At 40.0% G+C, this 25,520-nt stretch overlaps 1 protein-coding gene across 2 annotated transcripts in view; it reads right to left on the reverse strand.

Moving 5' to 3' along the window:
* Window positions 1-364: 364 nt before the first annotated feature.
* Window positions 365-25,520, reverse strand: part of LOC130927674 (gastrula zinc finger protein XlCGF57.1-like) — a 79,308-nt gene continuing 54,152 nt past the window's right edge. Inside the window, exons 4-5 of one of the 2 annotated variants that reach the window (XR_009066482.1) lie at window positions 16,134-16,316; window positions 365-429 (exon numbers count right to left, since the gene is read on the reverse strand). Coding sequence is in view for 1 of the 2 variants with exons in the window: in XM_057853628.1 (XP_057709611.1) it covers window positions 16,246-16,316 (71 nt within the window). In the remaining variant the exon portion in view is untranslated. Of the gene's footprint in view, window positions 430-15,902; window positions 16,317-25,520 lie in introns of those variants that run through there. The other variant, XM_057853628.1, reaches the window with a different exon arrangement.

Genomic DNA, 25,520 nt, shown 5'->3' on the forward strand with positions numbered 1-25,520 from the left:
TTTCTTTTAGCATTTTCAATGATGCAGGTCTGCCAATTCTACTCATGCACAAAGACGAGGGTCCGCCACCTCTATTCATGCACAACGCACAAAGTTAAACTAACGGAAAAAGTGCAAACTAGCGTCTTCCATGACACATATATTCCACGTGTCTCACTCCCACATTCCATGCTCGAGCAATATCAAGGGTTGAAGGAAGAGTTGGAGAAAATGTGGGGAGTGAAGGCAAGAGTGGTGCCAGTTGTGATCGGGACACTCGGGGCAGTAACCCTCAAGCTGGGTGCATGGCTCCAACAGATACCAGGAACAACGTCCGACGTCTCCATTGAGAAGAGCGCCATCCTAGGGACAGCTAAGATCCTGCGCAGGACCCTCAAGCTCCCAGGCCTCTGGTAGAGGACCCGAGCTTGAAAGGAGAGACCATACCACCTGGGTGGGCGAGACGACAATAAAAAAAAATATATATATATATATATATATATATATGGCGGAAAACACATTTGTTTAACCATCGCAACTGAGCTAAATTCACCAGATTTGAATAATTATTTAGCTGCATTTAAATCAGTTTTTTAAAAATAAAATCAGCTCAGAACCACTGAGTATAATTTAATTAATTTTATCAAGAAAGACAAAAGTGCAGAAAATTAATCAATCTTCCTTATGAGGAGGTCTTAATTTTGAGCACCTGACCCATATTCCCGCCAAGGCATTTTTCATCAAGAATTTCTGGCATTAAACAACATTTATGGGGATGGCGTGGCTCAGTGGTAGAGTAGTTGTCCTGCAACCCAGAGGTTGTGGGTTTGATTCTCTGCCCTGATGAACTTGCCTAAGTATCATTGAAAAAGATACTGAACCCCACATATCTCCTGGTACTGCGTCACCAGTAGGTAGATGGCAATGTAGTGTAAAGCGCTTTGAGCACCTTGAAAGGTGAAAAAGCGCTATACAAGTATAACATCATTTAGTACTCTCATAAGACAACAAAAATAGGGCTTGAATCAGCAGTGTTAGGGTAACGGCGGTAGGTAGATATCACAATTTAGGTACCATAATTTTTGGACTATAAGGTGCTAGATTTTTCCCTCATTTTGAACCCTGCGGCTTATAGTCCAATGCGGCTTATTTGTGGATTTATTGGGTTAGTAGTAGGTCTGTCCCAAACGACAATTTTTTTCCAGATTAGTCAGCAGATTTATTTAACGACTAGTCACCTATTCTAATGTTTATATCTTTTAATTATTTATTTATTTCACTAATCTACCATTTCAATTTTTGTTGACACTTAATTATTCACAAAAACATTTTGGAACGTTCACAACAGTGTACCCTCCTTTGTTTAGTTTAAATATGCCCATGCTTTTGCCCCTCTGGTGTGCTTTTTTGCCTTTGTGCCGATTTCTTGCATACTTTCCACACATATATTTTTTTAAACCCTTCATTTACCGTCGACGTGATGTTGTGCTCGTCGACACATTTACATCATCCATGACGTCGATTAGTCGGGACAGGTCGAGTTAATAGGTAACACTTTATTTAATGGTGGCGTCATAAGACTGCCGTAAGACTGTCATAAGTATGTCATGACCCTATCATGGGCATTAATAAATGCGCATGACAGATGTCATTAAGTGTCATCCAGCAAATTATGTCACTAACTACATTTATGTCCAGCTCTGATTCTTTGCATCCATTCAAAAGTGGGGTAATTTTGATTTGCCAGATGACACAAAATGATATCTGTCATAAGCATTGATTCCTGCTCATGGCAGTGTCATATCATAATTATGATGGTCTTATGACAGTCTGTTGGCACCACTGTCAAATCAAGTGGTACCAAATACCATACTAGCAATTAATGAAACAACTGGAACATTAACTGAAGAAATAATTAGCTCAGAACATGAATTTTGATTGTCATTTAGTATATCTGTAGCGCTGCAATGAGTGCTAGGCATCTTTGATGACAACAGTGTTGACAGCAGGTGGCAGCAGAAGTTGACTGTCATGGCTAAATGAAGCTTCTTGAAGCAATGAAGCTTTGCAACCAACTGGTTCAAAGCTTCGTGGTGGTTCATTTGGTCTTATGATGCCGCTGTCAAAGTGTTACCGGTTTATATCTTTTGGTGTAAATACCCCATATTGCAGTGAGGACAGCTGCGACTTATAGTCTCGTGCAGCTTATCTATGAACAGGTGCCATTTTTGAGTCAAATTTGGTGGTTGGCGGCTTATAGTCAGGTGCGCCTTATAGTCCAAAAATTACGGCAATGGGGTACCGCACACTACACGTCACTTCCGCTCATTAATGTTTATGACGTTAGCTTCTGTGGCTCTTCTGTTAGCTAAGGGGGATCAAGCTCTTGTTTGTTCCCAGTAGGAAATGAATGGGAATAGTGTACGACGGAAATGTTTACAGCGCTAAACCTACCAATTCTGTCCGAAAATGATGCCAAATTCACTGGTAAAGATGTGGAAGAACATACAAAGGTTCAGTTAAAGAGACGGCTTGAGTGTCGACGACTGAAAAAGACGGGAAAAAAACGAGCCGACCTAAGCTTCCCTTAGCTTTTTATCGACACTTTTTTCTGACGCCACTGACAATGACATTCTTCTGTTTCAACAGTCTATCCTTTACCACCATAAGTCCCATCTTTCTTATATATTATATCCCCTGGTTGTCTTACGTCTCTGACCGTTCTTTTGAGGGACATTGCTGTTTTGTGTAGCTATCGCAAATGCTACTTGTTGACAGCCAACAAACACTAATGCTACTTTTTGACAGCCAACAAACACTTCATTTTTTCATTAATAACAAATCTTAATTCGATTAATTTATTTACACTTCCCCCTTACTAAAGTTGTTTCTTTACAACAGAAAAGTTAACAACGGTGGCAGTCAGATACCACTTGAATTTTTTTTTCAGGTCATTCATTGTCAGACAGAAGCAGCACGAAAAATGCAGTGCTAAAAAGACAACTCAAAATATCAAAATGGCTTACTTCTTGGTCCAAACAAAATGTTTACCGCATATGAAATGTGAACGGCTTCACTTTGCTGGCGTTAAACTGGTCTTTTAGACGTCTGCGACATAGTAGTGGAGTAGCTCCATTCTTCACATTTTTTGTTTCAGGGAGAGTATGACGAAAACATCCTTTATATGTCGTAATGTCGAGAGTCGTTTCTACAAGTTCAATAGTAGCAGTGAATAATCGGCATGTCAGTTTCTGAAAGATTACCGGAGAAAGAAGGCTGAAATATAATGGTGTGCATGCGAGGGCGTGTATATAATGTCCTACTTCCGCTTTACTATGTCACAGTCTAAAAACAGCCTGCGTGCGGTACGCTATTGGGTGATGAGTAATCATTTAGAAATATTTTGTAAACATACTAACAAGTACACTGACATACATAGGCCAACCAATAAATATTGGACAAACACATTTAGAGCTGAAACGAATACTCGAGTAACTCAAGTTTAAAAACTGATTCGAGTAATTTTATTCACCTCGAGGAATTGTTTAATTTTGCCAACTCTAAGCATCACCAGGGTACCCGCGGGTTATTAAAAGTAAAGATGCACCGATACCGATACTAGTATCGGCAGGGGGCGCCGATCCGGCCCGAAATGGTGGTATCAGTATCGGCGAGTACCAACAAAGACGGCGCCGATAGCATTTACCGGTCCATTATTATAATATTTGACCACAGCCTTTTTCTCCTCCTGGCGCTCACTACACTCTGTCTCTGTGTTGTGTGACGACACGTGAACACCAAGCAGCTATCGCTATTGGCCTGCTCCAGACCAATGAGAGCGGGCCAATAGCCACTCCTGACCAATCAAAAGGGGGCTTTTTCATACGGACGAAAAACAAACCAGGAAATATGGCGGCGGGCGGTCGGGAAATATTTCCAAATAGAAATCCCGTCGATTAAAATCAATGGCTGCATGCAAGATTTGCGGCCTGAAAGTTTGGAGATGTGGGGTTAAATTGGCCAGTTTCAATACCTTGAACTTGATAAAACATTTGAAGACGAAACGTGAACGAACACAACGAGTTTGAGCCTGCAAGAGCAGGACTGCTATCCAGAGAAGAAGGCCGCTGGACCGGAGCAACAATCTCTGGTCAGTTCACTTCGTCTACTTTACTTTTATTGTCTTTTACTGAAAGAAATGCCGCAGTAATTTGGGAAGTGTTTCCAAAGTATTGTTGCCACCTTTCAGAAATAGAAATAAGGGACTCCCACCTCCCGAAAAAAAGGAGAGACGGGATGCTGTGGTCAATTATTATTACTTCTAATTGTTAGCGTCCGCAAATGCGGAAACAAGGTTGAACCTCGAAGGAGACAACAAGCGGGGGATACATAAAAGGGTTTAATGATTGCAAACAAAAAATAACACGCGATCGCGGGATAGTAGAAATAACAAAAGGAGTCCTTGACAGCAGGTCGACGGACAAACTAAGACGATAGGCAGCGGTTACAAACGAGAGCAGCACACTAACAGAAAAACCCAATGCAGGGGCATAACAAGCAAATGTAGCGAGATTATTGTGCCAGATGTCAAATAGCGATCAGCAACGCAAATATCTCGGCAGCCTTCTCTGAGATCACCCGTGCTTAAATGCTGCGTTGATGAGCCTGCATTGGATTCAAGTGCCACGCCCCCACGCCCAGCAACAAAACACAATCTAACCGGCAGCAGAATGTGACAATAATTTCATGAAAGTTGCACTGTTTGGACTTTGAGAGGTTTAAAAAAGTTTATTCAGTTCATTCAGAGTTTATTATTATGAATTCATTTTTACTTTCTTACTGTTGGGCTAGTATTATACATGTTTTATTAATTTCACAAATTTAGCACTATTTTGGCCTTTGAGAGTCAAAGGTTTATTCAACTATTGTCTACTAGGGTTTAGTGTACTTTTTTTCTATTTTGCAAAGGTAAGCAACAGCCTGACAAAGCCTTGATAGCAATGATTTCACATCCAATTATGTCGCTCTTTGGAACAAAAAGAAAAAAATATATATATATACATATATAAACGGGGTGGTATCGGTATGGTATCGGCCGATACTGCACAGCCAGGTATCGGTATCGGGGCCAAAAAATGGTATCGGTGCAACACTAATTAAAAGTATTAAAAAAGCATTGAATTAAGTTTTCCATTATTAAAGGTATTAAAAGTATTAAATTAGCTGTTGTAAGTCTGGAATTTTTCCACCGTGGTCTTAATTTTCAAGAACATCTCAGTGCAACCGAAATTATATCCGTGACGAAGTTTGTTTTTTGTTAATCCATAACGAAGATCAGGCATAGAATTTTAACGATGCACTGCACTACAAATCGAAATGCAACTCGTGCGTGCCAAACCACCACAACTGGCAAAACGGAGAATCCATCCACCTCTGCATCAGGAATGCGTCCGTTTGTCAGTGGAACGAAAACCCTGCAGGCAGAAGTATTGTGGATTCTGAACACCAAAACAGACCACCATTCATATACTTCAAATTAGTCCATTGGTGATCTGTTTCGGATATTACGTCATTTTTGGTCGGCATCGGCTGTCACAATGTTGGTCATATAGACCCTACTCACCGACGTCACAGAATGACGTGTCGCTGTATCCGGCCGCCATATTGTCCGTCTCTGTTTAGCCCTATTCTCAATGGTTTCAATTAGTTGTTCAGTTTATAGAGCAATTCATGGAAGCCCCAGTGCTTTCAGACGCTGTAAACTCATTGGATGCGTTGCATAAAAGGCGTTATGTGGAAAAGCTTCAGTCTATCCATTCGCCAGATCCATATATTGGTGCCTCCTGGCGTTAAAGAAGATGTTGAGCTCTCCCAAATCAAAGAGGAAGAGGAGCCAGAGCCCTGTCAACAGAAGCAACTACCAATCAAAAAGGAGGAGAAAGAGCTGCCATGCGTTAAAAAGGAGGAAGAGGAGGAGCATATCACTAGATCAAATGGTGAGCCCTTGAAGAGTGAAGATGGTCCGAGTGAGGCTGGCAGAGGGGCATTGCTTCCAAGCGGCTGCAGCAGCAGCTCAACAGAGGGATTGCAGGCATACATTTTCATCGCTCCATCAAACAAAAGTGGCACCACATCACACTCACCTTACAATGATGATGGTCATAAGAAATCTCACAGTGACAACAAACTCTGCAAATGCTCTCAGTGTGGGAAAACCTTTCCTACCAAGCAAACTTGTCTTGCACATATGAGGATCCACACTGGCGAAAAACCTTTTTCCTGCTCAGTTTGTGATCAAAGATTCGCTCGGAAGCAACACTTAAAACAACACACAAGAACCCACACTGGCGAAAAACCTTTTTCCTGCTCAGTTTGTGATCAAAGATTCGCTCTGAAGCAACAGTTAAAACAACACACAAGAACCCACACTGGCGAAAAACCTTTTTCCTGCTCAGTCTGTGGTCAAAGATTCGCTCAAAAGCAAGACTTGCAAGTACACACAAGAACTCCCACTGGCGAAAAACCTTTTTCCTGCTCAGTTTGTGCTCAAAGATTCGCTCGGAAGGATCGGATGAAGAGACACGTGTGTGTTGCTGTGAGAAGCAGTGGCGAATGACTGTTTTGCCTGTCATTCATGCTGATTTCATCAGATTTTGCATGCAGGTTAGGTTAGGGTTGGAGGTTACGTTCGGATTTGTGGTACTTTTTTTTTGTGATTGCATTTTTGTTTGGACTTTGCCATTTTGTGTTTTACCTTTTCTGGCCATCAACATCTTTCCCTTGGTTCTCTCGCCGACTGGCATCATTTATATTCAGGGGTGCACATAATTTTTTTGCCCAGGTTCTCAGAGGAGGACCTGGAGATGCGACTTGGTCCTCATTGAGCTTGAGAGCCGACCCGCCTGATACGATAAAATTATGACAAGCTTTACGTGGAGCCAATTACCTTAAATTAATTTTATTAACAATCAACACTTGATTAACATCAACTGGCGCAACAAAATTGCCATTACTCTGAAGTGAAATGTACAGACATATACAGGGGCACGCATATTTTTTTGCTTCCCACATTAACTCCAAGCCTTTGTAAAAGTGGGATGTCCACCTCTTAAGAGCTCTTTGAACGTGCATGTTCAGCTTTGTGAATTGCGAGCAAAAACATGTTTGTCAGTGCATGGCGCTGTTCTTCAATAACTTTTTTCCGCCACTTGTCCATAGGGCGAGTGGGGTCCTGTGTGACATCGACAGTTTGCTTAATTGCCATCATGCTCTCTGTTTTTTTCGTGATATTCAAAGTTTGGATGGCTGAAATTCTTTGACCCTACATAAAATGCGTTGCTCTTATCAGCGACATTGAGATTCTCACGGTAAGTGTAGCACCACATTTCCATGAGAGCATCATTTGCTTCTAGCCATGGTACCTCCTGCAGCCACTTTTCAGCAAAAGTCCTTTTTTTCGGTAGCTCCGCTGACGTCTCTGTCGTCTGCAGTGTTGTTAATTTTACTTTAAAAAAGTAATTAATTACAGTTACAAAGTACTTCTCCCAAAAAGTAATTGCGTTATTAACTCAGTTACCTGAATGTAAGAGTAATTAGTTACTTGGAAAAGTAACTAGTGGTAATTTTCTTTTTTTTTCTCAAAAAAAAAAACAAAAAAAACAGGTCACGCAATGTGAAGTTTAAAGGGTTTGGGGGACAATTGGCCCTAGCCCAATTCTTTACCCTCCACTTAATTAGACACGAGGCTATTGCGATAACTAGATAGTAACCTTTGCTATATGTGGAAGTCATTTAAAGTTGTGAATCAACCGTTAAAGTTGTTAAAATTGCTCCTGTTATTTCATTAGTTCCCTTGTGTCTACTTTAAACATGTGTAAGTTTTAAAACTGTTTCATCATTTAAAGATAGATTTAAGTTAAGATTTTGCCGATTTAGGAGCATTTTAGATTTAAAAAAAAAATAAAATAAATAAAGTTACTTAGGTTCGCTATGAAGGATCTCTACATCAGAGACTTCCTGAGAGGTCTACTGCTTTAAGATTGCGGCTGTTTACTACTGCATGTAGTCATTAAAAAATGTTGCCAAAGCAGCTGTGTCAGTCTATTGCATCTAGTTCTATAATATGATATCTACCGTGTCATGTGGGCGTAGTTTGTCGGCTGTGGCTACAGTCAGGTATTATTGGAGCCACCTAGCATCGCGGTTGCAACGGCGTCTTCCCCACTCCTGCTCTGCTCTCTCGTCTCCGTTAGTCCGTTTCTCTCAGACTTTTTTTATTCAACCAACTTAGTAACGCATAGTAGCGCACGCCTTTCCCGCCTCAGTAACGGTAACGGCGTTGCCAAGATGAGAAAAGTAATTAATTAGATTACTCATTACTGAAAAAAATAACGCCGTTAGTAACGCCGTTATATTCTAACGCCGTTATTAACAACACTGGTCGTCTGTCTGTCTTTTGACAGGTGTGGGGGAACACGGAAATAATTATTCAGTGGGACCTGTCTCTTTGACATTTTGAGAATAGATTTTCTCGTGTCCGCCGCAAATACAGTGGTCAGCCATCGGTACGCAAAAGCGAATTGAACCCGTTGAGGGCCAGCGCATTTGTCTACGTCCAGCACGCATGCGCGCATGCGGACCACTTATGTGCACCCCTGTTTATATTATAATCTCCCATTCAAACTACACTTTTCCCATTTGATATTTGAAACCGCAGACCCCAAATTCCAAAAATTCAAAATCATTCTTAAATATTGTCAATAAATAGATATGGAAATTTAGAATACATTGTTCAATATTTCAAAAATGATAAAAAAAATAAATAAATACTGGCTCACAAATTAGTTTTTTATATGGGGTTAATGTAAATATATGTTTTTGTTTTTTTAAAATTACTATTACTACTCGTGATTCACAGAGTATGAGGGCCAAATAAAGAAACATGAAGAACAAGAGTCAAGTTTTGGTATATCATTTTTGTTAAAAATAAATATCTAAATAAATAAAATACACAGAATCATTTCTGTATTTAACTTTGCCGATTATATTTGTTTTGTGTAGAAATTGTTTTTGTTTGTTAATAACATGGTCACCACCTTACACCTACAGGGGTCGCATTGAATAAGGCGCTATTGGAATGGAAAAGTTCACTGTTGCCATGTTTTTTTGTAATAAATTCTACACAAACTTCCTCGTCTGTGTTGGATCCATATTATACGGCTCGCCGTTTCATTACAAAGTTAAGTGACATCATTTATATCATACTCTCCCAATCAAACTACACTTTTCACATTTAATATTTGAAACAGCAGACCCCAAATTCCAAAAATTTAAAATCATTCAAAATACTGTCATTAAATAAATATGGAAAATCAGAATATATTGTTCAATATTGCAAAAATAATAATTATAAAAAAATCCATTTTGGCTCACATTTGAGTTTTTTGTGGGAGGAGTAACGTTACCATGGCGCTAAAATGAATTTTTACTGTACAAAAACGGACATTTTATAAAATTCAATTGGAGGTCGAAAATGAACATGGTTATGATGATAGTTCTATAATAGTGCTCAGTGGGGAAAAGTTAGCTCCAGATCTCGATTGTGGAGTCCAGAAAGGAAATCTATCATTGGTGTCTTCAAATAGGTAGGTTATGTTTTGTAGCCATAATAATAATAATTGTTGTTGTGACTTTTGATCTTCCGGTGTGTAGAGATCTGTTGGTTATTTATTTTAGTGTTGTGAAAACGGGGTGTTAAACAAAGGCTTACCGGACCTTTTAGTTTTCGAATGTGTCCGTTGTATTGCGCCGTCTAGCTGCGGGGATTTGCATAATAATACACGGGCACTTTTATTTCCAATACCAGAACTCTAGGTGAAATAGAACGTCGTCGTTATAGTAGCCCAGTAGTATCGTGTAAACTATCCGGCATGTGTGTGTACTGCCATCGTGCACGCCTTGTATGGAGAAAACGCACGCGATCATGACAAGTTTTGACCGAAACGGCTGTTTTTGGATGGGGAAAACCTAAAACAGATCCTCAGCACCCCCTGCTGTGATTGACTTCCGGCACCCCTGTACCAGCCCCCGCCGATGAAAATTTCTCGACTCTGCTTCAAATTGCTTGTACCTCAGCACTTGTTTATTTTTATTCATAATTAATACTTTTTTTTATTCAGTCCACTACATTTAAATGTTTTTTTTTTTCATATTTAATACTGATATTCAGAGGTTGTCAGGCCGAGACGACGAGGCAGACTCAGTTGCGGAGGTTCAGGCAAAAATTTTATTTTGAAAACAGAGATTCTTCCGCTGGCATGCGGGGATGAGAAAAAAGTACAAACCAAAAGCTGTCCAACGGAGGAATAAGTCAGGGCAACCACAATCAATGTTCAAACAAAAATGCATTCCAAAAGGGAGGAAAGGCAAAAACACAAAATGCTCCATATGGAGGAAAAAGTCAAGATGGCTAAGATCAAAAAGAGTCAAACACAAAGCGCTCTAAATGGAGGATAATATTCAGTATCACTATGACAGGCTATGGCGAGAGGCTGAGGTGACTGACCGTGGAAGAAAGACACTTCTGCACAGGACAAGGGAAAATAAGGCAATATATGCACAGGAGGTAATGGGGAACACGTGGAAACAGTACGTGATTAGGTGACCAGAGGAAGTGCAAGTACGCAGAAACGAGGAGGGTGAAGCCTTCAAAATAAAACAGGAAATGACATGATAGAGGCGGGTAGATTAGCCAAAATTTTAACACCTAAAAACTGTTTTCCGCACTATACATCGCACTTAACCTTCAATTTTCTCAAAAGCATCGCTTTATAATCTGATGTGCCATATATATGGATCAATATTGGTTCAATCTTGGCACGACATTCCCTTTAGAGCAGCACTATCTAGTGGATGTATAATGCAACACCAACCACTACGTCTACTATTACTACTACTACTGCGCCTTAAAATGCAGTGTGCCCTACTTATGAAAATTGTTTTAAAATAGGCCATTCCTTGAAGGTGCACCTAATACTGCATTGCGCTAAGTAGTGCAGAAAATACGAACTTCATTTTTACTTGTTGTACAGCAAACAAATGTAAAATAGAAGTACACATAATTGGTCTGATGGTAACATGCCTTTTCATCCCTCTCCAATTGAGGTTTGAACCTATGCTACCACTGTTGCAGTCAAGCATGCTGATTACCAAATGGCACAGGCCATCTTCTTCACATTCTTCTTCATTCACTCATAAGCGTGTTTGTTTTGGTGCATCGCAAAGACTGAAGGAAGGTTGAAGGTACTCTAATAACCTTACACTTACATATATATGTTTTGCAGGAAATCCTAATCTATATTGTTTGCATGACATTTAATCCAGATAAAATGTTTCACCAACTCATGACCTTAAACTACTGCTGACAACAATTTGTGTTAATTTATATCAAACCCTCTTTTTCGACCCAAACAGCGCAGGGGTGGGCAAACCGGTCCTCGAGGGCCGCAGTGGGTCCTGGTCTTTGTTCCAACTGATTCAGCACAGACAGTTTAACCAATGAGGTTTAAGTGGAAACAAGAAGCACCTGACTGCAATCAACTGATTGCACTTGTAAGAAACCAGATTGGTGAAAGGCTGTCCTCATGATGGGTATGAACAAAAACCCGCACCCACTGCGGCCCTTTGTGGAATAGTTTGCCCACCCCTGCATCAGAGAAACAGGTATTGGCCAGGGGCAGGACGCCAACACAAATGACACAGTTTGGGTTTTGGGTGCAGTTTATTCAGCTACATTGGCCCTGCATAATAATACTTTTATCCTCGTAGTAATTGTACAACTTTTTTTTTCTAGTAGTAACAGTACGGCTTGAATCTCGTAGTCCTTTTTTTCCCTCTTTATTTGGCCCTTTTACTCAGTCGTACTAATATTCCGTCGAGTTTGACAACATCCTTGCTAGTAACTATTTAGAAATGGACATCCTTTGACTTTACTTTTCAATTGTTGTTATTGCTGGGCTCCACCTAGCCCTTTATTTTTTGATCGCATTTTCACTTTGGTGTCATCAGCCCTCCTCAAATGTACAAAGCCTGCATACTTATCTCATTGTCACATTGAAGAAATGTCAACAACCACAAAAACAAAAAAAGAATTAAAAAAAAAACTAGCTAATCCCCACTACCATAACTCTCTTAAGTATGATCAAGATAAGACCTCTTATTACACTGACGTTTTGTATATTGAAACAGGAAAGCGGGAAAGGTTTTGTTACCCCCCACCCCCTTAAATATGCGTGAGTATCTTGGTGAGCCTTTCAGCTCAGTATCATGGGGTCCTAGAAGACTTCAAACTATCCAGTAATTTTATCTCCCCCCCAGTGTAACAATACATACTGTAACTGACGTTGCAACACGACATTAGAAATGAAACTTATGTTGGATATCTGAAGTAATGATGTGAATTGCATTTGAAAAGTGTAATTACGTACAAAATGTGGACGGGTAACCAGCCGACCTACTTGGTAAAAAACTTGGTAAAAAATAGATCAAAAAATTGTAAAAATATACATATATTGTATATATATATATATATATATATATATATATATATATATATTTTTTTTCAATAGTATTATTTATTTCCTGGCTTTTTTTCTGTGAAGAACCCAGAGAGGGTTATTTGGTTATTATATTATATTATATTATATTATATTAAGCAAAGCAAAGCAAAGCAAAGCAAAGCAAACAAAACAAACACTTGTAACAAACGTAAGGGTCCACAACACATGCACATAGATGTGGAGCACTAGTTCAGTTTAATTTAGTTTGGTTTCAAATTCAATGTAATATTTACACCATTGTATGAAACCTGAATGATAGTTTGTTTCTGAACCAAGAGTGGTATTTACTAGTCTTGCATATTTTATCCAGCCATTTCATGTGAGGTGCTTTTATTGTTACCACTGTTGCTTGGTGTGCTTTGTTGTAGTATTTCTGAATATCTATGGATATCAATGTATATCCACAGCAAATTGTTAACTGATCTTTTCAAAAATGTTTTTTAACATGTAGAGGGTATTCAAACAAATACATCCGAATGAATTAGAATTATTATACTACTGTTAAAAAATCCTCAGAACTTTAGCAGTTTATTGTCAAGTAAGACGTAACAGTGTCTGAAAGTAGCATGACACCCATCCCCCATTCACTGATAATGGCTGAACATTTCCCCCCAACCCCCCTTCCACAGCGAACGGCTGAATTGCAAGTAAAGAAAAAGCAGCCTGACTTGCAAAGGTTTCGCCCTTACTTTTGCATTCAAACACATTTTGCTTGCAGCAGTGGTGGTGGCGTATTCTGTCTGGGCTGTCATAACAGGGTTAGCACCCCATTGCTGGCTCGTTCTTGCATTTGCCTCCCCAAAGTTCCTTCAATCAAAGTATATATTTTCAATCAAAAACAAAAGTCACTTGAGCAAAAGCAAAATGTGTTTGAATGCAAAAGTAAGGGCGAAACCTTCCAGAGTGAGGCTGCTTTGTATGGAGTTTTATTTGTGTCACAATTCTGAGGCCACCGCTGGCTGCTTTGTCTTTGCTCGTAAATTGAGCCATTAGTAGAGGAGGGGTTTGGGGGAAAACTTTCTTGAGTAGGCTGCTTTCTCTTTACTTGCAAAAGAGGTGTCCCAATTCTTAGGGCTGATGTTTCAAGCCCTACCCCTTACCCCTACTCCTTATTGCTTCGTTTGAAGGGCCAAGGGGTGGGCCGAGGGGTGGGTGGGCCGAGGGGTGGGCCAAGGGGTGGGCCAGGAGGTGGGCCAAGGGGTAGAAATGAGATGGGCTTGGCTTGGGGGCGGATCCCAGGGTGTCCCAAAATGGGACACCCTTGGTAATATCAGGAGGTACCAAAACCCCTGGTAATTCTAGTGTTAATTTACTTTCTTTTTATGGCTGCATTAAAACAAACGCGGTTGCACGACGTCTGTAAAGGGGGGTTTCCAGGGTAAAACGGACAAATTAAAAATAGTTCTGGGGTTTAATGTGCCATGAATCTGCTATGGCAGGATATAGAAATATTGTTTAATCAAACAAAACAGTTGTTTTGGCTTAAAATACAGCGGTTTCTTTTAAAAAGGAGTGCAAGAGCAGAAACTGCTTTTCCAGTCTTGTCTGTGTTTTCCGCCATATATACAGTACTGTACAAAAGTTTTAGGCAGGACACCTGCCTAAAACTTTTGCACAGTACTGTATATATATTTTTTTAATTATCAAATTTATTAGGATCATGGAAGCTACCACTTGGGGAAAATATATACATACAGTATATCCTGTATATACATAATATAATTAAAATATACAGTACTGTGCAAAAGTTTTAGGCAGGTGTCCTGCCTAAAACTTTTGCACAGTACTGTATATACGGCAGAAAACACTCAGGTCAACTGAAGTTCCGTTCTGAGACCCCCAATTTGACCAAATTTCAAAATTGTCTTATAAGCATGTGTGATACATCACTGGAAAGCTTAAAATCTCTATTTTCTGGGGGAAGAAAAATTTTGAAGAGTAGGGCATTTTTGAAAAAAAAAAAAAATTTAAACAGCAAAACCCGAACTGGAGGTGAGAGCACGCGAAAGCAGAATTACAGACGCCATGACTTAAACAAGATATTATCGCGTACTTACCTTGTTTCGATCCAAAAACTCCATGTAGCATGTATTATCGCGTGTCAAGACACAGATGTGAATGGCCATAGCCAGATTTTGGGGGAATTTATGGGTGAAACATTTGCCTGGCACAGCCAAACTATTCTCCCTGTATTTTTCAAACACTGTGAGAAATAGTCTGGGACTCAGCCCATTAACGGCCAGTCGAGCTAGGTACAAAATCAATCGACCAATCAGATTCGTTTATTTGCGTGACGTGTTCTTAACGAGTAACGTCACTCTTGTGCGCCGAAAGTCGTCTCTACAACAACACAGATGGCGAACGGGAGAGCCGAGAATATGTTCCAATCCGCGGTAAAAAACAGTTTTAAATGACCAAAAACACGTCGAAACAAGTCATTGACAACAGTCAACATGGCTCGCGCTAGCCATGTTGAATAAACTTCTCCGCTTGCGCTAATTACTCGTCGCTTTAATAACGTCACGTCTGCTCGTCGCTGATTGGTCCACTCCGCTGTCTGTTTGCTGTTGCTTGCTCCGCCCTCGGAATTTGATCTGCGGGACGGTCGCCAGACTCAATCGCTGGAACAGCGGTGAGTCTGGTATACCAGGCAATGAAACATGGTAATAAAACAAGGGTCGTGATGCAGAAATCGCAGACATCAAGGAGTGGTCGAGATGTTCTTTTTCATAAATTTACCTTTTTTTTTTTTTTTTTTTAAATTTTTTTTCGTTTGGATCGATTATTTATCATCTAACATATTGGGGAAAATGGGACAGTAATAAAAAAAATACAACTAATCGATAGTTATGAGATAGATATCCGCGACTTTTTTAGACATTTTTTTCATTGTGATGAAATTTGTTTAAAAGTTTAAAATATGCGAGTGAATAATGTTTTTAAGTAGTTTTTTTTTTAAACAAAATATTAGATATCAATTGGTGATTATAAGATAAAAATGAGACATTTTGATTAATAAATATAATTACCTTCTTTTTATGGCTGGGTTGAAACAAGCGGTTGCGCGATGTCTGTAAAAAGGGGTTCCAGGGTAAAAGGGACAAATTAAAAATAGTTTGGGGGCTTAATGCACCATTAATCTGCTATGGCAGCATATAGACATATTGTTCTATTAAACACAACAGTTCTTTTGGCTTAAAATACAGCAATTTATTTTAAAGAGGAGTGCAAGAGCAGAAACTGCTTTTTCAGTCTTGTCTGCATTTTCCACCATATATATGGCGGACAAACCTCAGGTGACTTGAAGCTCCACTCTGAGACCCCCAATTTGGCCAAATTTCAAAATCGTCCGATATGCATGAGTGATACATCATTTGAAAGCTTAAAATCTCAATTTTCTGGGGGAAGAAAATTTTTGGACAGGAGGGCATTTAAAAAAAAAGAATAGGTTTTTTAAACAGCAAAACCCTAACTGGAGGTTAGAGCACGAGAGCAGAATTACAGACGCCATGACTTTAATGAGATTTTATCGCGTACTTATCTTGTTTGGATCCAAAAACTCCATGTCGCATGGATCACTGAGTGCCAAGAAACAGTTGTGAATGGACACAGCTGGAGAAATCGCAGACATCAAGTAACATCACTGACATCACGTAAGACGAGGGAGCTCGGAAGGGAGGCAGGCGTGGAATCCGACAAGGGGCGCGCAGAAAACAGGACCTGGGGCGAGAGCAAGGTAGTCGTGAGCCAGTGATCAGATATATCATATAGGAAAGGCGAGATACAACTGACGCAGCAAACAGACGAGTTGATCGGGCAACGAGGTGGAAGCGTCCACTGGCTTTTAAGGATGGCTGATGGTAATTGTCCACACTTGTGGCAGCGCTACCCGTCCCAACCTGTAATCAGTTAAAAACGTGCACACCTGCCCAAGGTGGGTCAGGCCACAGGAGGAAGGGGCGTAGGACCTAACACATCATCAGTCTTTGTTAGCTGTTTGTGAAGTTTTGTGTTTGTACGCTTCGTTCACTTACACCCTATGTAACTCCTGGGGGCTAAGCCCCCCCGTTCTTAAAACCTGGTGACGCCCCTGGCTGCCATTGACTGAGCAGAGACGTCAAGTCACGTCTGAAGCAAGCGTAAGGTAAACAATTGAAGCATCTGTTTGTGTGAATTGTATTTCATGTTCATCATATGGTTCACTTTATCAGTTTTACTATTGGATGTATAAAACCTTGTAAGATGCTTAGTCAATAATTAAAGATGCATGACAGCAACTTTACCTTTGCAGTATTTTGTTGCACTGATGTGTTTATAACTAGACATTGATGACCCACTCCTATGATATAATTGAGTTTCATGATGAGGACAGGCCACTTAGCTGACGGACGCTGCATTGGAAGAATTGACATGACAACACACCGAGCGAGGCGAGATCAGACCTTAACACTGCGACGCCGAACGGACCGAGTGCCACACAATTGCTTACAACGCTCTCCATCCACGTGTTAAAGGCAAGTGGTTCTTCTGCCCCGCTCCATGCAACCCGGGACGTGCGTTTGGAAATGTTTTCATGGCAACAGCCAGTTTGCTCATCTCCCCTTACTCGCAGAGCCGCTCCCCCCCCCCCCCATTCATCGAAATCAGAGGAGCGCCCCCAGTACCGCGACTTGGACGGATCTTTCGGGAAAACCCTCCCACTCCACTGTCACTGACCGTATTGATGTCACAGGATGTCCCCCTTGCCCTTGACCTCTCGCACGGTGACGTCACGCTCTTCGTCAACACCCCCCCCGCCGCCACGACGGACGACAAAAACACTGCGTGTAGCTGTAGTTCCTAGCAAGTTGCTAGTGTCAGCGCTCAAACATTTTGAAAATGGTTATTTGGTGTTGAGCAGTTGATATTTGTTTTCTGAAACGAGCTGTATAGGGGTCTTTGCATGAATTCAGTGGACCTATTTACTTTTACCATTATTTCATTCAGTTACACATGCTGGTATGGCTCTGTGTGAGCAACATTTTGCATACAGTTACTGACAAAACTTGACAGATCGGATTTATTTTACAAGGAAAGAAGAAGCAGAATCCACTATCACGTGATTACGTGCCATCAGTGTTTGCCCACACAAAGTCCTTATGCTACAAGGCGTGCCCTGGGTATGCTTCAGAAATATGGCAGGATGCTAGAAATGAGGGGAGGGGAATAAAAAAGCTTCAGCAGTCATCAAGAAACTTTTCACTACAATTAGTCAACACTGTAAAATATCAGCACGTAATCCTCTTCACAAAAGTTCTTTATTTGTACATTCACACAATTAAACAGTGTTTAAATGAAACAACTAAATAACAGCGTATTTGTAAGTACAGTGTACTAGAAAGCACAGCATAGCAAAATCGTTCCATGTTCTTGCATGTGACTGTTTCTTCACTCCTCTGATTCCATGGGCTGTGTGGTATCTGACAGTAGTTTCTCTGGGCATTTGCCAGTAGCTCGTGTAAAATAGCTGATTGATAGAAAATTCAAACTTTTGCCATGCTTCTGTAAAGAAGTCAGAATCTGGAAATATTCTTTGTAAGAAATAATCTAATTCAGACAAGCCTGCTTTGCATGTGCAATAGCCACATAAAACGGTTCCATTCATTTGACACCAAGAGCTTTAGAGTACTGTACTTGGAGATCAAGGCACACCTTATAGTTTTCCAATTTATTCATTCATAATTTTTAAATGATTTTTTAAAAATTAATTGACGAGCTTCAAACTTCAATAGCTCTGAGGCCATCTTACCTTTTGAGAATTTTACTGATGCTTTGTCGGAGCTCCTAGCGAAGGAACATGAACATAAAGTGCGTAGCCCCATATTCAGCTACATTACCCCTACGTAATAATACTTTTTTTCTTGTAGTAACAGTACAACTTTAATTTTATAGTCCTTTTTTCCCTCCCTTTATTTGGCTCCAATACTCTGTCGTAATATGTCACTGTCAATCAAGAGTAGTAACTTTTTAAATTATATAACCCCCCCTCAAAAAAAAAAAACCTAATATTATTGATGAATGATTTAGAATTTTTGTAATTTGGGGTCTACTGTTCCAAATATTTGCTGTGAAAAGTGTAGTTTGAAAGAGGGAGAGTATTGTATAAATAATGCCACTCAACTTGGACAAAGCACATGTAAGGCACCAATACTGCCAATCCTCAAGGGGATTTGAGGAAACTCTACAGACTACTAATTGACCTGCATGCACAATCTGATGAAGGCAGCATGGATGACAGGCAAAACAGTCATTGGCCACTGCTTCTCACACCAATACACACGTATCTCTAAATCCGATCTTTGCGAGCAAATTTTTGATCACAAACTGAGCAGGAAAAAGGTTTTTCTCCAGTGTGGGTTCTTGTGTCTACTTTTAAGTCGTAAATTTGAGTGAATCCTTGACCACAAACTGAGCAGGAAAAAGGTGATTCACCAGTGTGGGTTCTTGTGTGTTCTTTTAAAGTGCCTGTGACACGAAAAAGCATGTTTATTTCATAATACACGCGGTATTTTATGCCCCTGAATGATATGGACCGCTTGGATGTGTGTGGAAGCGATCGCTATATTTATTTAGTTTTTTGAATCCCGCGCCATGAAAATGAGTGACTTCCGGCTTCGGTCTTGCATTGGGGAGGAGGGCGCTGTGACGTGTACAGTAGAAGACCTTCTCTTCACTATACAGTGTACTGTTGTGTATGAGGACGAAGGATTCAGCTGATTTTGCGGATTAATACTTTTATTTTTTGCATCACGCCAGCCAAACGGCTGCAGAAAAATCATTCTGTATGCGGGAGAGGCGTATGCGCCTTTTTGGAGTTTCAAAAGGTTCCCATTCACCGTGGATATTTACTGTGGGACCATTGGACTTACAAGGAAGTGAGTAAACATCTTGTTTTGTATTATGTCAAATACGTATACAGTGATTACAAAGTAAACACTATAAAATTCCTTTAAATAAAGGACTACTTACGTTTGATCATTGATAGGCATGTAAAAAGCTATCCTCATGCTCATTAGCAGTTAGCTGTTAGCACGTTAGCTACAAAACAATTCCAGCCACCCTCCTCCAGGGAACGAACTGTAAATTGCTCTCCGCCGGGCGGTTTGCCGATCCGCAAAGAAACTCGACAACCGGGTCGTCATGTCAAATAATCCAGGCTAGTTATGTGTGATTTTCCACTTCGAAGACTTTGAAACCTCCCTCGGTTCGGGTTATGTAAATTCAAATGTCCCCAGCACCAAATAGGGCCTTGGCTCGTTGTTTTTTTATACTTCAACGTCTGCCTATTTGAAGAGGGAACAATAGCATCAAATAGATGCTGCTATGACTGGGGCATTATTATTTGATCACCAAGAAATTATTGTTAAATTAAAATTAGGATTCATCCAATATTTTCATGCTGCTGTGATTTTTTTTTCTCCAGGAAGCCAAACATAAAAAATTAAGTGGCGGAAACCTTCAACACGATGAAAAAAGCGTTGCAAGTCAGTTGCCACCCAGTTTCCCAAAATCAAGAGAGAGTGGGTCGAGTCATACGATGACCCAAGTGATGCGGTGTCCAGCGATGACGACTGAAGAGATCCTATGAGGCCTGCCAGATGCTGAATTTCTTCCGTCTGCGACATCAGATGACGATGACTTAGGAGAAATAAATGTAGCAAATTTTGATGACATGAACTCATAAACTAGTCATATATACAGTACACATTTTTTAAAAGAAAAATCTAGTTACCTTCATATTTGAATGATAATGCATTATCTTTGTATAGAGACGCTTCATGCTACAGAAAAGAGTAAATACATATTTCCCGCTGCCATTATCATTTTTCAATGTTGCGCTAGTCCGTTGCTATCCTAACTTTGTGTTGCTTACTAAAATGATGCTCTTTGATGTGTGCCATTGTGTGCTTGGTATAACATGTTGTGTCACAATCTGACAACGAAAGCTAATGCTGATTCAACATAAATCTGGTATCATTTATTATTGTGGCCTATTGAATATTTTTTCAGAATGTAATATAATGACAATATATCATATACCAATAGAATACATTAAACAGTCAACAAAATGTGTCAATGTTGTTAACAGTTTATGGTTTTATTTTTTTAATGTAATTCATGCCCCTGTCAGTGCTTCAGCCTCCTCAAGTTTGGCTCTCACGTCTGGGATCTTCTGATGACACAGGCATACTCTTGGAAGGGTAATTACTTGACGGTTTACAGCAACACCTGGAAAATAAAATCATTGTATAATAACAAATTGTCATTTATTTTGAAATATCAATAACATACCATTCATTTAGCCACATTTGGGCTAGCTTTATCATATTTAGATCGGTAGGAGCTGTCCCATTACCTAATATCCAGTTTTAGCTATGTGTAGAGCATGGAAAAATATACAACCATGTAATCGCATTCTAATAAAAAAATCACGATGCTGGATTTACCACTCACTCTCCCGTTCGTGAAGTGTCGAGCTGTCAATTGGCGTCATGACGCCATCTGCTGTGTCAAGTAAATCGCCGTCATCTGACGCCTCAGGTTCAAACATGTAGGGATTAATTGTAGTTCATCTTTCCTGGGAGCCTTTGCCATCGGTAGCGTCACGAAAGAGCGATCCTGAATGGTTACCTTTGGTGGAAATATCACTGACATCGTCGTTGCTGCTATGTTAGCTGTGAGTAGTCTTCTGTTGCCTACGTCACACTTCCGGGTTTGCGAAGGAACCATTAACGGAGTGCAAAAAAACTAAAAAAAAACGCAAATTATCATTACAGTTACGTGTTGATAATGTCATGGTTGTTTTGACGAACTCGTCCAAAGTTTATATTCATAAAATTACACCAAAATCCGGAAAGGTCTTCAGTTGCCCTTTAATAGTACTACATTACCACAACAATAATAGTCCTTCTGTTTACGGACCCATTTCAAGGAGTAGGGGGAAATTCTAATATCTGTGTAAAGAGTTTTTCCTAGTTTCGGTGAGAAGGTGAACAGTTTTTTGTTGTTGTTCGTGAACTACATTTCCAGATAAACGAACATTGAGGTACCATTTAGCTTGGCAAGGAGAGGTAAGAGAGTCATTTATCGAGTGTCCCAGAGCTAGCGAAACTAAAAAAAAACAAAAAAGCGCATTTATCAAGGTTTCGTCAGCCATGATTACGTATCTGTCCGCCGAAACAGCCTGATAGCGCAAATATTAGTACGCCTGCCCCTCTGCTATTGGATGCGTTTTTGAAGTTAGTGCGGGAGCACTCTAAAAATAGATCAAGGCTATTTTTGGCCGCGCCTCTCGGCGTAAATTCATTCAAACTTGCTGTTCCGTCCAAGACGGCTGCCCACCGCTCACTCTCGCAGAAAAGTCCGATCCAAAATACCGTAATGCCCCAAATGGGGGAAGGAGGAGAGGAGTCGGTATTGCAGACATGAAAATGGGTCAGGGCTTCAAAAGGTGAGAAGAATGTGGAGGAAATTTGTTCCGGTACACTGTAAAACCCAACAAAATATTGAGCTCTGTCGACCTACACTGTGTTTCAGCAGGGCCGTGCAGAGACCGGTGGAGGGGCGGGTGCTCGTAGATCAAAAGGGGCACATGAACAAGTATTTAATACACCTTAAAACAACATAACTTCAATTTTAACCAGCTTTAGATAATGATTGGCTGCGACTGTGACATACTTTAATTGGGAGGGGGCAACAGTGAATAGAAATCAACACTGTCATCAACACTTTCTGGCTGTGACTCAGTCAGTCTGCCTCATTTCTTCCTTCAACCGCTGCATCAAAACTTCCTTCCTCAACTTGTTCATGTGAGAACAAACCACATGAGATGGTCACAGAGCCACCAACAGCACAGTTTTCTCAAAACTATTATTTAATTATTATCCATACTTAACAACTCTAGCCTGTAATAATTAATAAAGCAATGACATAAAATCTTATAGAAAAATAACATTGTAATTGTGTTTATAATTGTATTTTATACCCCACTATCCTTGCAAACTTATTCTTACCAAGTGTGCTATTCACCAAGCTGATGAGGTATCCACTGCCCTTTAGCAGCCTCATCCAACTCATTTCTTTATCCCTCAATCTCCTTTCCTTATGAGGCATGTCTATATAATGAAATATAAATCTTAAAAAAAAAAAAAAAAATCAGACTCCCCTGTGGTTTTTATTTTTTAAAGCTTTCTTAATTTCTTTCTCTCTCAATAACTATGGCGGTAGATTTGTGTCTTTATTATTCAATCAAAAAAAAAAAGTTGCTTCAATCAAAATATATATTTGTAATCCCCAAAAAGTCACTACAATTAAAAAAAATTGTTTTTGATTGCAAAAATAAATAAAAAAGCATTTGAAAACTATTTTTCTTGATTGAAACAACTTTTTCCTTTGAAGTACTGTTGTTTTGCATTCGGGCCACATTTTGGCTAGGACATTTGTGTCTTTATTATTCAATCAAAAATTTAGTTGCTTCAAACAAAAAAATATATAACTCACTTAAACCCCCCCCCCCCCCCCCCAAAAAAAATTCAATCATAGAAAAAGTTTGCACATGTGTCAATCATCGTTTAACAAAGTGAGCAGCCTGAGAGGGTTTGAGTAGATTCACTATGAAGCATTTAATAAAGCCAAGCATTTTCTTACTACTTTATCCTTATTTAAAAATAATTCGGTGGGGCAGTAACATGTTTAAAACTTATCATAATTCGTACATTTTGAAGTGCTTAAAAACCATTTATAAATGATACTTTGGGGGGGGGGGGTTTAAAAAACATGTCTTATATATGTATCTTTTTTCCAATGTAAAATCTGAATAAATACATTGAACACGCACAAAAAGTTTGGGGATGGAGGGCGCTACTTCGCGGTTTTCACTTATTGCAGCGGGTTCTGGTCCCCATTAACCGCGAAAAACGAGGGATTACTGTATTTCTGAAAAGCTTTAAGAAGGAAGAATCATTCCCACCACTCGTCGGGCCAGTGTTGTGCCGACACCGGCCGTCAGCTCAAGTCCCAGCCAAAAATAACGCGTCTCAGGCGGACGATGGGAGTGATGCGAGGCGCCCCCCTCCATCCGAGAGCATGCCGCTTAATTTGACTCAACAGTGTGTTTCTTCGTTTATATTACCGCTAAATACACAAGCTTGACGCTAATTTAACGGGAGCTATCTTTTCACAGAAGATTTGGCTAGCTCCAGCAGTGTTCAACACAAGCTGCAACGAATGGCAGTAACTTTTTAATATCGCAAAATATGAAAACGATTGAAACCATTACTCACCAAATTCAATCTTCTGGCAAATACAGGCAAGTGTGTATGCTGCGCTCTGGTCTGCCGGTGTGGATAAGGCCTGCTTTTTGTTTTCACAGCTTTGCAATGCAACCAAAGGCTCTTCAAGCACTCCATGTACACGTAAAGAGTGCGCGTGATTGGAATATTGGAACGCAGTTTGGGCCGATGATTGGTTCTCGTCAGCGAAGCATCGAGAAGTATTTGCTGACTGTCCGAGTGTCACTTTTTTAAAGGACCCATTTCTGAAGTGCTCAGTTATTCACATGATGATAAAAATAATAATGAAATAAAATCTCCCGACCCCCCGCAAAAGAATTTCTCCTCGGTTCTACGCAATTCACGTTTTTGACTTCAAAACGGCGAATTTCATCGAAAGGTGAGAGTTTTTCATGCCTGGTATTGGCTTACCCACTTTATTGTGGCAACCACGATAAAGAAAAATCAGAACAAAATAACAGTGGGCTGCCGCGACATGCAATCGCTATCTCGCCCATTCTCCCAACTCGCTTGCCCCTATGTCACAGCGCTCCAGTATTAAGGGGGCAGCGCTTTGTTACGGACTTTACAATACACAATGAGTAGGTTGCAGCTGAACCCTTCACACAAAGCTGCAGCTAGTTTGAAACGGCCTTAAAGAAAATACATCTCATTTGAAGGGAGTGGCGTTTTTTTATCTTTGTGTGGCATTGCGCTACAATCTGTTCTATATAGGGGAAACCCTAAAATCAGACTTCATATTTGAAAGAAAAAAATGTGACAATTCTCGATTGACTCATAAGAATTTTTTTATTGCGATAACAATTTTTGTCATATCGCCCAGGCTGAAACCAAACATTCTCTTTTGCCTGGACATGTCCACTTTTTACATCCTGACCAGAGCACCAAGTGGGGTTTTTATAAAATTATGAAAATGTCCGGATTTCATTGTTTTTCACGGGACCAATTGGCGCGCGTTGAAATTTGCTGACACTTCGTACAGAATACTTCGGTACTGTACTGCCTTTGATGTGTCCCAGAGAGTGTTCAAAATTATTCAACCCCCCAGTGAATAAGTGTTTTTACAAGTTTTACATTTATTTTTCATCTTGTTTATAATCACATCAAATAATGGAATGTCAACTAGACAAAAACAGCTGAAATAACAAAAATATTTTTGGGAATATTTCAATTAATGGCCTTTGTGTGATTACGTCATTGACAAAATTATTCCACAAGTCCGCCACTCTTAAGAACAAAAGGGTTTCATCAGTTGTTGTCAAAAAGCTGATGAAAACATCTATAGATGTGAACGGAACCCTAATGAGCAGCAATTAAGAAGATTTACAAGGACTGTGACACATAGCTCTTCTTGGCGGTTAATGACATCTTTACAACATGGTGAAGTCCAAAGAGTTGTCAAAAAAAGTTCAGAGAGGAGGTCATATCACTTCATAAGAAAGGATGTGGATATAAAAAGATAGCAAAAGGATTAAACATTTCAAGAGATACAATTGGGGCATAGTTTGTGAGTTTAAAGCTAAAAGCACAGTGGAAACGCTGCCTGGGCATGGTAGAAAGAGGTTACTGTCTGCAGCTGCTGTGCGATACCTAA

This window comes from Corythoichthys intestinalis, chromosome 13, assembly GCF_030265065.1.
Source record: "Corythoichthys intestinalis isolate RoL2023-P3 chromosome 13, ASM3026506v1, whole genome shotgun sequence".
NCBI lineage: Eukaryota > Metazoa > Chordata > Actinopteri > Syngnathiformes > Syngnathidae > Corythoichthys > Corythoichthys intestinalis.